Source organism: Falco naumanni, chromosome 11 (genome assembly GCF_017639655.2).
Source record: "Falco naumanni isolate bFalNau1 chromosome 11, bFalNau1.pat, whole genome shotgun sequence".
In the NCBI taxonomy this organism is placed as follows: Eukaryota; Metazoa; Chordata; class Aves; order Falconiformes; family Falconidae; genus Falco; species Falco naumanni.
Window position 1 is genome coordinate 23,128,877 of NC_054064.1, and position 13,308 is coordinate 23,142,184.

At 48.6% G+C, this 13,308-nt stretch overlaps 1 protein-coding gene across 14 annotated transcripts in view; it reads left to right on the forward strand.

The window, feature by feature from the left end:
- Positions 1 to 13,308, forward strand: part of PTPRF (protein tyrosine phosphatase receptor type F) — a 391,845-nt gene that overhangs the window by 303,681 nt on the left and 74,856 nt on the right. For 8 of the 14 annotated variants that reach the window (XM_040609904.1, XM_040609908.1, XM_040609906.1 and 5 more), the window contains exon 8: positions 11,399 to 11,668. In XM_040609904.1, the coding sequence (XP_040465838.1) occupies positions 11,399 to 11,668 (270 nt within the window). Of the gene's footprint in view, positions 1 to 4,302; positions 4,315 to 11,398; positions 11,669 to 13,308 lie in introns of all 14 variants that reach the window. The other 6 variants (XM_040609901.1, XM_040609900.1, XM_040609907.1 and 3 more) reach the window with 1 other exon arrangement.

Below are 13,308 nucleotides of genomic sequence, written 5' to 3' on the forward strand. Positions count from 1 at the left end.
GCCAAAGCCAGAGCAGATGCAGTTTGAGCAGATGCACCTCGGCTAGTTGTAAGCAGGCTCAGGGTGAGCGCAGCTGGCAGCGTGGCCAGAGCTGTGCAGCACTCAGCACCAGCAGACATTTGCTGCTCAGTCAGCACTGTGGTTCTTGCTGCTGTGACTGTATGTATCCTCATACTGGAGCTGACTGGTTTCAGAGCCAGAGAGGCAAGGAGAGGCTTCTGCCAAGTTTTCTCTTCCCCATATATGAGTATGAATATTTTTGTCGTGTTTTCTCCTGGAGTGAAGTGTGTTCACCGTCAGTGTTTCTATGAGCATTTTGCTATGCCGTAATGATTATAATGATCACAGTTTAATAAATAATAATTCTTTGTCCTGCTAGCACATTTCAACTAAAGATTTCAGTGTGCTTTATAGAACTCAGCTAAATAAGCTTAACAGTTTTATTCCTTCAAAGTCCTTTGGCGGTTAAAAGTGCAGTGCGAGGCTCAAGTCTGATTATTTGTAAAATGACCTTTATGGAAAATAGAAGGAGAGTGGCTGGTGGCTCAGTGCATAATAATACAACACAGAAATGGACTTTGAAACCTATTTCCCTCTCCTCCCCACATGACCTGCACAGACGTCTGTGGAATAATTAGGCCTGCATATCTGTGTGGATGAAACGTCTGTTCCCTCCCCTTCCATATCCACTTGCACAAAGGGTTAGCATATCCACCTCTGGTGCTCTGATGTTTTCTGCTTTTAATTGAATTCATGCATGCATGTGTGTGCACTGTGAATGGGAAACGATGGTTGGGTGCCCTGAGCATCCTGTCTGTCTCTCTAGGATGGAATATACTCGTCACTGTGGCATGAGAACATTGTTCATTGCATATAATGGGAGGTTGTCTTACTCTCATGTAATCTGGCGTAAAAAAGACAATCTGTCCTTTTGTTTCTCTATACCTCTAAAAGCTGTAAAGGATAAAATTTGATTTGTGTGGAGTCCTTGAGACACAAGATGTGCTTTTGGAGATAAGCAGGAACAGGTTCATCCCCATCTGGGTTTCTGTTAACCTCTCTGTCTTTTGGATTCCAAAGTGCCCAGGTTTGTCTTCATATTAATATCTTGCATAGCACCAGAGGGTTTTCAGCACAGGACAGATGCTCGCAACTCCCAGCAGAATTGCAGAGCCAATTGGGATAATGAAGTTTCTTGTTGCTTTCAGGAAAGTATTAGCTTCCGACTCCAGAAAGCTTTAGAAATGTGTTCCTTTGTTTGAGCTAGTGATCTAAACTCTCAGACCTGTGCATTCGTATCTTGGCCACAGCCCCCTGCCTTGTTTCAGGGAGCTAATGCCCAAGAATACACAAAAGCAGAACCTCCCATAAGCCCAAATTCATTCTTTCTGCAACAAGCTGCTGTGGTTAGAGTATTGCTGCTGCTGCATAAGATGAGCATGTCTGTGGCAGAGTAAAAGCCAAATTCAGTCAGCATGGGAATTTCTGCCTGCAGAGCGCTGGAGCCATCTGACAGTCAGGGCTGGCAGACACGTCTCTGAAACAGCCTCGCTCTTTGCTGTTTCGCTGTTTCAACTTGGATCTCAAAAAGAGCCCCATTTTTACCTTCTGGAGTTTGTTATCCTCTGGTGGCATTTCTGCTGTGACCTGACTTGCTCTGTTTTGCACAGACTGGCATGTGTAAATTAGCTGCTAGGCAGCTCGTGTTTGTGGGAACATGGTAGTGTGCCTAGTGAGCTGTGGTATTCTTTCTGCACAGGGGATGTTCTGGGTAACCCCAGCCTAAAATCCTGTGTCCCTACTTGGGAGGGGGCAGACATTATTTACTGTCACTGCTCAGTCATTTGTTTTGTAAAAAAACCTGAAAAACTGTTGGTAAAAACATGCTTCTTAGCTTAGGAGTGACATGGATAGAGAACTGGAGATAAGGGAGCGTGTAAATGGGATCTATAAGGAGATGAAACTTTCAATTTATCAGGTTTATCTCAGATAAAGCAGCAGCTGTTTAAGTATTAACTAAAAGGAAAGGAGAGAGAACTTTCTGCCCAGGTGTTCCCTGTTGCCTTATAGCTGTTCTGAAATAGCCTGCTACTGGTTTTTATTTCCCATAAGCCACTAATATAATAAGAGATTAAGAGATAATCCAGCAATTAGTGACAAATAGCAGGCCCCAAACTTGTTCCTGTTTGACAGACCAGAAAGTAATCTGTTTGAATTAGCGTGTTTCACATGTGTCTCCTCACCTTTCCAACTCTAATCTGAAGTGTCAACACGTGGGGAAAGCCACCGCCAGAGCCTGCTCCTGTTCATGCACACTGATGCAGTGCAATCCCCGGCAGGTTCCTGAAAACAAAGCTCCTGGCTGTCCCCCAGCTGCAGCAGCACCCCTCACCTCGCCCCCGGGCAGGCCCAGTGGCACCACAGCGAATCCCCCTGCTATGGCTGGGGTCCATCAGCTCTTCCCAAGGGCAGGGGGAGGCTCTGCAGCTTCTGCAATTCTGCAGCAGGGATGCGTGTTCCCGTAGCCGTTTCAGCATCATCCCCCAGTCATACACCCTTCACCAGCCTCTTGCTGTTCAGTCACACAGTCCCAGCGGGTGCAGCAGGTTGGTCCATGCTTGCAGCACTTGGAGTTTGTGTTGCCCTGTTAGTTCTGCTTTCCAGAAATGCAGCCATCCACGGGTACGCCTGCTTTGACAGAAGCACTGTCCTTCCTGGGCAAGGGCAGGAAACAAGTCCTCCCTGTTGGGAAGAGCTGAGCAGAAGGCAGAAGCCCCTTGCTGTCTGCTGAGGCCATGCAGATGCGATACACTCCATTAGATTAGGAAATAAAGTGGTGGCTTGGGAGCAGCAATAAAGAGGTTCCCTCCCATCACAGAGTCTCACAGGATTAAATGAGCCTTATGTTCATGTTTTGTGGACGAAGATGTAATTCCACTGTCTGAAGCAGGACAGAGGAAACCTGGGCCTTAAGCTGGGACTGTTTGTTTTGGGGATGTCTGGGCGGTGATCCTCACTGGATGTGGCCCTTGCTTATGGGCCGGTTAAGCTCCAAGTTGGCTGGTTCTGGTCCCCTGGTATCAGTTCAATTGAAGAAATGTAAACAACTGTTTCGCTGTTCTCCTGCAAGCTCCATTACACTTCGTAGGCCACTGTAGTAGCTGTTATTGGCAGTTTGTTGCCTGGTTTGTACCATGTCAGTGTTGGTTAAAATCCTGTCCTCTAATTGCTGGGAATGGCTGACTGTACTGTTGCACTGTATAATGCCATGTACTGTTGTCTAATTTGCAGTGTTTCTGCTGGAAAGCAAATTCCTCTCCCCACCTTCTCCTTCCCCCATCAAAAATGTGACTCATAAGCAGTCTTTAACTATCAAATCCACTTCTGTATCCTCTAAGCGAGGGTTCCATTACAGCTGATACGCCACAAATCTGTAGCTGGAGTGAGGTCACTCCTGCTAGAGAAATAAGATCTCCTTTGTCTATAAGGAAAATGCAACTAACCTTCTACTGTCTCTCCCGCAGGAACAAAAACTGGGACCTGCTCAATTCTCTCTGGGTGTTTTTGTCCTTCTGATTTCTTGTCCAGCTCTCACTCACAGCACAGTGTATCAATAAGGCTCTCCCGAAACTGAGCCCAGCTGAGACTGCGCATGTCTGTCACTTGCCTAATACCTCTCTGCTGCATTTAGCTCTTTGTTTGGAGAGGGAGAACAGCTCTTCATGGTAGAAGATTTTCCATTCACCACTTGGAACATTTCTCTCATACTTGATAAAATTCGGATCTATGTATATGCTTTTCCCAGTGTGTGCTCAATGGGTTTAAAGTGCCTATGCCATCATCTTTATAGCTGGAGTGGGTGTGTGGGAGCACATCAGTCTGTGTGGTGGCTGGAGTCCTTTGCTCTGTGTGTGAGTGTTTTGCATGTGTAAACGTGTCTGTGCTTCCAGCATCTGGCCCAGCGCAGGGCCGCCCCCAGAGCACCCTCCATGTGAGTATGTGTGGGACGTGCGGTCCCCTCCGCGCTGCCTGGAGGAGCGGCGAGCGGGTCAGGAGGCGAAGGGGCCGGCCGGGGCCAGAGCAGTGCGAGTGCAGCGCACTCCTGTCCGTGACATGGAGTGGTGTGTGTGCACGGTGGGAAGACATGGCTGACCTCTGTAGTCTTGTCTTGTCGTTTCAGTGGTGTGCGGACAGATGAAGCTTGGCCTGTTTTTACTCTCTGTGTTTTTCCTTGTCTTTTTTTATTCCCTCCTCATCTTCATCGCACTCTGCCATCAAACAAAACAAACTTTCATCTCTCAGATCAGCGAGAAGGTTGGTCCTTTTCACTTCTTATCCATCTACAGTACGCCACGTCAGATGGGACTTTTCCAGTAGGGAGAGGAGAGCCATCCCCAAAGGGGGAGGAGGCCCTACAGACTCTGGCTCCCTTCCAGGCACGGCCACAGTGTGCCTGATGAAATCTGCTTACTGTTTGCTGTGACTCTGGTGATGGCATTGATACTTTGCTTGCATGCCTTTGTTGCTTGAGATTTAAAATGCACAAAATATATTTTGCATGCAAATACAAGTCAGGGTGGTTTTCTTCAAAGGTAGGGTGGGAAGAAGTGCATGCTACTGTATGTATGTGGGGTCCCTCTCTAACCCATTACCTGTGCTAGATGCCGGCGTAATACCTCTAAACTGCTGCTGTTTTCTGGCCAGAGATCAAGAGCAGTCTTTGGTAGCAGAGATCAGAATGATCTCCAGTCTCCTCACGAGCTGCTAGGGAGAGCAGGTTCCTCAGTTTCTCCTGTAGCTTTAAAAATTTAAAAATTAACTTTTCTAGAGGCAAAAAGCTTACTTTTGATCTCAGCTAGAGAAGGACCAGCATGCTGCCCTCCCTTGCCGTAGGGCAGCAGGCTGAGAGATGCGAGGACCTCGTGCTGAGGCAGCTTCCCTGCTCCTTGGCAGTCCCTGCTCTGGGGGATGGTCAGCTCTCCGTGCTTGGACAAGGGCCTTTTGCATGAGCAGGTCTGCCTCTCCTTTCTTCCTTGGGGCTGGGTCTTTTCTCTTGCTGGCAGGAGAGCAGGGAGCTCTGGCAGGGGCCTCAGCCTTACGTGGCATGGCTCAGGGAGGCCCATGGCGACGTGCTCAGGAGCTCATAGACACTCAGCAAAACCTGATCTGTCCCGCTGCCCTCAGAGCGCCAGAGGTGAATAAAGGACAATAGTGAAAGGCAACTCCAGCTTTTAAATTGAATCTAGCTCCAGAACTAGCTTGAGGCACTCATAATTTCATGCTGAGGAAGGCTGGTGGTTTTGGCAGGCATCCTAAGCTGGTTTCCAGAGATGACTTCTTCACCATACAGGTACCATGCGGTCCGTCTCTCCACACACACTGAAGGAGAAGGATGCTTGCAGTGGCTCTCTAGCCCAGCACTGCTCCTGGGTGGTACGGAGAAGAGACCCTGGCTCCTCTTGCACATAGCATCAGGCAGCTGCATGAGCTGATCTTCTAATCATTACTGGAACAAGTTTTAACAAGTTGTCATAGTAGTTGTTCCAGTACACTGACTTCACTCCCGTTTCTGTCCCTGGAACGTGCTCTCATTTAGATCGTACTGAGGCACAGGGCCCTTGTTTACCTTCTAAAACAGATCTAAAAATAGATTTCGTAGAGGATGAAATTACCTGAGCCCAAGACAATGGTGAAAAATGAGAACGAGGAAGAAAAGAGAAGAAATTGAAGCCAAGGCCCAAAGCCTCCCAGATTTCAGTGAATTTGGAGCACCGCTGTGATGGCTCAGGCACCTCTGGAGAATAAACCTTTGACAAGGCACTTAAACGTTTTAGCCGCATGGTTTAGCTGAGGGGAGGCAGCTGAGAATGGATATAAGCCAGTGGGAGCAGATAATTTCGCATTCTTTGTGTCGACCCCTCCTTCCCACCCCACCAAAAATACCCACGTACGCAAATATTTAATGTGAAGCCAGAAATTAGTTTCTAAATATTCCATTGGGATTTGCCATGCTTATAATTTGTTTGGCACTGATAATTACATCTTACATTTTTCCAGCTTTACTTAAAACTGCGTACTGCTAAACCATGCATTTAATTATTGCACTGTGACTGCTACAAGGTTGTTTATTAACGAGTATTTTATCTTGATACAGTGGATCTTTTCTCTTATTCCCCTCCTTAATGTTGTGTTATTTTCATCAGAGAAATTTCAGAGAGTGAATGCAAATTGCATAGCTCCACAATCTTGCTCTCCCTTACTTTGCTATTAGTATGTCAGTATGCTGAATGCTGATGTGTCTCCAGTGCTGCACCACTGTAATGATATATCCTCTTTTATATGTGGTTGTCAGCGCAAATAATTAGACCTAAAAGTTATAGCTGAAATATAATCCAAAAATGGCAAGGCCCTGTTTTGGAAATTGTCTATAAAATGTCAGCATTCAGGGATGCATTGGGAGCATAAATAGTACAGCATTGTTTGAGCACAAGATTAGACTGTAAATGCATTTTTTTCTGGTTCCAATTTTTTCTCTCCTGCTGTTGATTCTGTCAATAGATTGTGAGACTCCAGCAACTGCCTTTCCATTTGAAGTCCTTCCTTAAAATGATAGCACTAGGGAAAGATGAAAGGTGTCTACAGATGAGTAAACCATGCAGACTGATGATGATGTTTGAGGATATCTCCTAAATACACTCATTCCTGACTCTGAGGAGGTGGTTCCTGAGGAAGGCGGGATTTTGGGGCAGGGTAGCAGTGTGGCAAAGGCAAGAGCACACCTGCTCACCAAGAATTATCCAATTTGCCTGGCTGGAGCAATGAAATTAGGCAGTCTCACCTTCTCAAAGATGTGCCCCTGCATCACACTCTACTGCTTATCCCAGCTGGGAAGTCAGAGCAGAGCCCTCCGAGCTCGCCTTTGCTGGGCTAGGGGCTGGGGAAGAGCAGCCCAGGCAGTATTGGTCCTCCTTCAGAGCAAACAGGGCTTCAGACTGCTGCTCCTTTGTGCAGAGGAGGAGCAAAGGGAAGGATGTCGGGACATGGTGCGGGACCAGAGCAGATGAGATTGCCTTGGAGAGGAGCAGAGAAGTGTGAAGCACAGGCACATCTCCATCACCATGGGGCAGCACCCAGTGACCCTGCGATAGGGGTGCCAGGAAGGGGGAAGATGAAGCCCAGAGTTCGATGCCGGGTAGGCGTGGCAGGAAGGAAACCTAGAAGCAAGAGTAGGCAAGTGGAGGTCCCTGTATCTCTGCAAGCTAGAGAGAGGGGTGTTAGTGCTGTCATTTGCTCAGCTGTACTGTGGCCGACACAGCCAGTGGGGAGAAGCAATTTGGATTCCCCTTCCCTAGCAGCACTACACAGTGGGGGTCCCTGGTTCTCCAAGGGGATAACATCACCCTCAGAGGCAACCTGAGACATTAGGAAACAGCCTCTCCCATAGTGAAAGGAGCCGGGCAATCAATTCATGCTCTTTGCTCTCAAGGCAAGGAATGTGCATGTTAATGCATGCTGAATTATTAGCATTTCTCAGTCTCAACCTTTGTAGCTGTTGTATTGCCTGCTCCCCTCCTTCCTCCCCACAGTTCCCCCAGTGAGTGGGAAACCAGTCTCCGTGCTGTCCTTTCTCCCTGTCCTGTGGGATCCAGGGCACAGGCTCAGGTTGTGCTGCACTGCTCACCAGTCTGGGGTTTCACTTCACTTCCCAGGAAACAGTCACTACAAGCAGGCATGCTGAATAGTGGAGCAGCACAGAGCCCTTACGATGCCTGTTCTTGGGATGAATGACAATGAATCTCATTTTTGACAGTCTGCTGGTTTCACTAAACCTCTGAATTATACTATTGTCCATTGAAATCATTTTAATATTCACAGCAATTTTCCCTGTGCTGTTCTTGCAAAACCTCCAAACCACCTTCTCTGATCTTTATCCAAAAAGAAGATTAAAAAAAAAAATTGCAAATTCTTGTCAAGAAAATTGTAATAAAAGGGAAATTTCATTGCTGCAATAAATGAAGAACAACAAAATTTTCTGGAGCACTTAAGGTAGCATCATGGGCTGTGCCTAGCCCATGTGATTTGACTTGTAAATTGGACAGAAATTCTAAGAATGCTTCTTTTTAAGGAGTTACACTGATTTAAATTATTACCAGACTCTCATGCTAGGAAAGCAAGCGACTTAAATCATTGACTTGAGCCTGAGGAATGTGTTGATGGTGCTCTGCAAGCTGCTGTGAGAGCTCTGCCAGCTCTCACTAATGCTAACTGACAGCATCTCCCCTTCTCCCTCTGTACTGACTGGGACAAGAAGCTGCCAATTATCCCCCAAGAGGATGGGAGGCTGATGGAGCCCATCCCTTCCATTGCATACACTCCTGCCAGAGTGTTGTGCAGGCCAGATCTCTCACCAAAGGCATTGCCCTGACCCCCTCCTGCCTCCCACATTGAGAGCTGACCCCTACACATGGCATCCGTTTTTAGCAGGTGCAGTGCCTTGGACACTGCTGCTCTCCAGTGCAGAGCAATAAGCCCATCTTAGCGGCTCTGACGGAGTACTAATGAGAGGAGGCCGGCTCAGCCGTTCTGGGTCGCAAAAATACACCACAGGGGCCTGCTTAACTGCTTGTCTGTTGCCAGGCTTGAGAGCTGAGGCCCTGCGCAGCTTCCTGGCATGCTGCAGGCTGCGGTGTGCAGGAAGCATGGCCCATGTCAAGGTTGGCGATGCTGCAGCCTGCCCACCCTCTTGTATGGATTGACCTGCAGGAGAGTTTTCCCTGCCATTCATCCCTCCCCTAGCACATGAGTGTACCAACCATATCTGTTGCTCCCCTGTGGGTAGGACAGGGGAGATCCACTTCCAAGGGGGCTCAGCCCTTCCCTTCACCCTGCAAAGTGCTGCTGAGAGAGCCCCCACCCCTTTTGAAATGCACCTCCCCTGTGCTGTCCACAAGGGAGCAGAGGGCAGTGGGCTGCTGGATTCCCTGGGGAGAGACAGGTGCAGCACCCACAGGCACTGCCTCTGCAGGACACAGCAAGGGGGACACAGCACTGCTGGCGCTCAGCATGGCCCCAGGAGCACCCTGAAAACTGCCTGACACAGGAGCACAGAGTGGGGTGCAGGGGAGTCTGCAGCAGGTTGTGCTGCCTCTGGTCTCACAGGGCTGGGAGTCAAAATATGTTTGTGCATGCTGGGCTCTGACCTTCCTGCATGGCCTCTTGTCCTGCAGCCTCGTGTCTTCTCATGCCCCTGTACGTGAGTTCCTGTGCACCTTCCCTCTCCCTGTCGTGCTCTCACACCGCTTTCCCTCTGACTCTGTACTGGTCTCCGGTGCCTGCCAGCCTGTTTGCCTGGTGCATGTGCATGAGTGCTCTGTGCACGCTTATGGCTTTATCCTTGAAGTTTGCTCTTTTTTATTTTAATACAGCGTTGGGTGGGTGGGTTTCGTCCTTGAATGGGGATGCAATTTGAACAGCTTCTACCTGGAATAATTCAACGCCATGTTCACTGGAAAACAAAACCTGACTCTTTAACAAATGATGCTGGGATGTTTTGGTTGGAAATACACACCATCATGTTAAACCATTGCCATATCCATCGGGTTAACTCTGTATTCTCATGACTGCGTAGCACTTGAGTACACTTTCAGTTCTGTCTTGTTTGGGGAGTGCTGCCCTGTCAGTCAGGTAACGCCTCACTGGCGATCATTCGTGTAGCTATTGATTTGAGATTTAATAATTGATTAAAAGAAACAACCGGCAAGACTTTGGATTTAGACATATTAAAAAAAAAAAAAAAAAAAAAGGCAAAGCAAGTTATCCTTCCCCTGGCTGGTAAGGAGCTAATGAGCCCTGTTTTGTCACTGAGACGATGTGTAGTACACACACCATGTTGACAGTATTGTCTGATTTATCACGAAGTCTTAGCTCTGTTGTACATGCTAGCGTGGGAGCTTCTGTGTTCAGTCTATTTCTGCAAGCCTGTTGGTTTGGGAATGAATCATCAAAGAGAGCACTAGTGAAATTTGATTTGGGGAGAGTCAGCTTGGCAAGCGGAGCTGACACCTCTGCGGCCCACCGGGCTGTCAGCAGCTTTACTGTCTGCAGAGACACCATGGTGGCAGGAGCCAGGCCAGCAGAGCTGCGTCCCCGCCGACCTGCAGCGCCCATGGGGCCCATCGTGCCTGCGACTGTGTTGTGAGCTGGCACCGCTCAGGCTCCTGCCTGATTTCCACCTGCCGCCAGTGCTGCGGCTGTTCGCTGCTCCGCCAGCCCGGCGCACTGATGGAGAAGTGTAACGGGAGGGAGAGGCTCCTCGGGAGCCGGTCACTGTGAACCCAGCCAGTGCTCTGGGGCTGCCTTTCTGGTGGAGGAGTCTAGAGGAGAGCAGGGCTGCTGGGCGAGACACATTCAAGCAGTTTCACTTTTTAACTACAGACTAAAATGAGCTTGCCCAGAGGAGACAAAGATTTACCGAGCACAGTTGTTTCTCTACCCTTGCTTAAATAGGCCCATAACACTAACCCTGAAGAAGGGGCCTCATTTCTCAGTGTCATTTTCCTGACGGGAATGCATATGGCAGGCAGCTTTAGAGCTTTATTGTAGCTGAGAGTTGCTTACAAATAAGTCTTGAATGAAATACCCAGCAAGGGATTGATATGAAGAGAAGCTGTGCAATGAAATAAGGAGGAATACATCTCCCGAAGTGCTGCCACAAAGGTGGGGAGGGTTCTGCCAGCCCAGCTCTCTTCTGTCAAAATGGATATGATCTCACATCTGTCAGGATTAGTTCTCTCCTGCCCAGCAAGGTGATCTGTTCAGGCCCTGACAATGTCATGCAGCTCTGGTGACTGTTTTTTCTGAGCCAAGGTAGAACCTGAGTTACATTTTGAAAGGAATTATATTTTATTTAGCAGCGCACGTGTGCTAATTCAGAAAGAAACCCTTTTGCTGCTCCTGCCCAAAACCTGTGAGGTTTAGGGGATGGTTAGCTTTACTCTAGAGCTAATAAATTGAGCAGGTAATTCCATTTTGCAGAGCTTCAGTGGGCCCTGCACAGAGAGAGTGTGTGACTGGCATTTGTGCATGCTCTCTAATTAGAGGGATGTAATTTAAATGGAGGAATGTTTCATGTTAGTAATATGATTTCAAAAGGCTATGTTTGGAGGGAACGGATTGAGCTATCCCTTAATGAGTTCTTCTAATAAGATGCCAGTGGCTAAGGAAGGAGAGAAAAGTGCGTGTAATTTGGCAAAGCAGTGAACAGCTTTTGCACTTCATTTTATCTGTCCCGAGGCATAGACAGGCAAAAACGCTGAACCCCCCTCACATACCCCCACAATGCAACTGGGTGCTCTCTGCTGGTTCTGTGACCCTACTAGCTGTCTCCTCCTTGTTTCAGTGCGGCGTGTTGCTCCTCGATTCTCTATCCCTCCAAGCAACCACGAGGTGATGCCTGGTGGGAGCGTGAACCTCACGTGCGTGGCAGTAGGTGCTCCGATGCCCTACGTGAAGTGGATGGCTGGTGTGGAGGAACTGACCAAAGAGGATGAGATGCCTGTTGGTAGGAATGTCCTGGAGCTGAATAACATCATGCAGTCTGCCAACTACACCTGCGTGGCCATCTCCTCCCTTGGCATGATTGAAGCCACAGCCCAGATCACTGTCAAAGGTAAGGAATTATTCCTCATGGTGCCCCTACTTTGGTTTCAGCGGTATAGCCCTTTGCCAGAGTGTTTTTGGGTGCAGCCAACTGACTGCAGTCTCCTCTCCTGTGACTTTTCCACCTTGCAAGGAAGGTTCCCAAACCCATAACTTCGTTTTTTTCTAGCTCACAGTATAGCGTTTGGTTTGGAGGTTATTTCCTCTGCGTGTGGCATGATGGGCAACAGGCTTGTGGAAGGCTAGCTCCCTGTTATGCTGTGAGGGAACCTCATTGAGTCTGTGCTCATCCCAGCAATTTCTGGCTTGTTCAGTGCATCAACAGGATCAGCTCCGCACAGCAACAGGCTGTCCCAGGGCAGGGGTCTGTGGATGTCTGCACTCAGAGAGCTGTTTGCACAGACATGTCCTCTTGCAGTAAGAGCAGGACAAGAAGGTTAATCCTAGCAATGTGAGGTGTCTGTGGGCCTCACCAGAATGAGCATCCTCCCCCCATGCAGGGAGGACCTATACGCGTTTTAAAATTGTTGCATATTCCTCTGTCAGTTTTGGTTTTTTCCCTTACTGCTCTGCCTCTTTCCCTTTCTTTTCTTTTGTTGCTGTCCTTAAGGCATGCTTCCTGCTGCCATTTCACAGGTAGCTTTGCCCCAGAGAGGACGTTATTGCTGATTGCTGACCGCTGGGTACAAAGCAGCCGACCCAGACAGCTCCCCAGTGGGAGGCTGAAGTACATGTCCTGCCTTTCCCATCTGGGGCCAAGCAGGTCTCCACTATCCCTTTCCTCCTCTCCTTGCAGTTGATTTGTAGCTCACGTTTCCACAGATAGGTTATCTTTTGAGTCTCTCTGTTCTTGCAGGCCCCCTCATGCACTTTGGTCACCTTCAGTGCAGAGTTCCTGCTTGAACAGATCACAGAATTGAGTGTTACCCCTCTATGACCTGGAGATTAACAGCAAATTCTCTTTTCCCTGGTGCTGTTCAGAGGATGCTTTTAACCTTAGCCATACACCACTCTGTTTACTCACAGCACCTGCTAGTCAGTACCTTTTCCAGCCCCCATTTTCTTATAGAGCTCAGAGGTTGCCTTGGTTGTAGTACATACCCAAGAGTGTATAGAAGAAAGGGGCATGATGGGGAGGAGGTTTGGATGTGGAGGGAGGAGGCAGGAACTGCACCATTGCACTTATCGTTCCCAGTATTTACCTCTTTGTACCTGCGACAACTCTGCCTTGCTCGCTCTTGGGTGGACGTGATACACCCACTGCTGCCCCAGGTCTGCAGAGGCCCCCAGGACAGGGAGCAGTCTGCTCCACTCCTTCAGCCCTCTGCCTTCTTCCTTGTTTCTCTGTCTGCCTTTTCTGCACCTTCACTCTGGACATCTTACTCTCTCTGTCCCTAACTCCTTTGCCCAGTGTTGCTTCTCCTGTGCTTGCTGGTAAGTAGACTGTTTACAGGGCAGATAGGAGAAGCAAGATGACGCAGAGCTGATTGCAGGAAGCACATTGAAGGTATCAGACCTGCCCTTTGCTCACATGCAGGCTGCACACCCAAGAGCTGGCAAGTCAGACTTCCAGCTCTCCAAAGGGAAGGGTGGATGAGTGTCATCTGTCCTTGAAAGCTTGAGGGAGGCTGCCAATTTCTTGGATGCTGT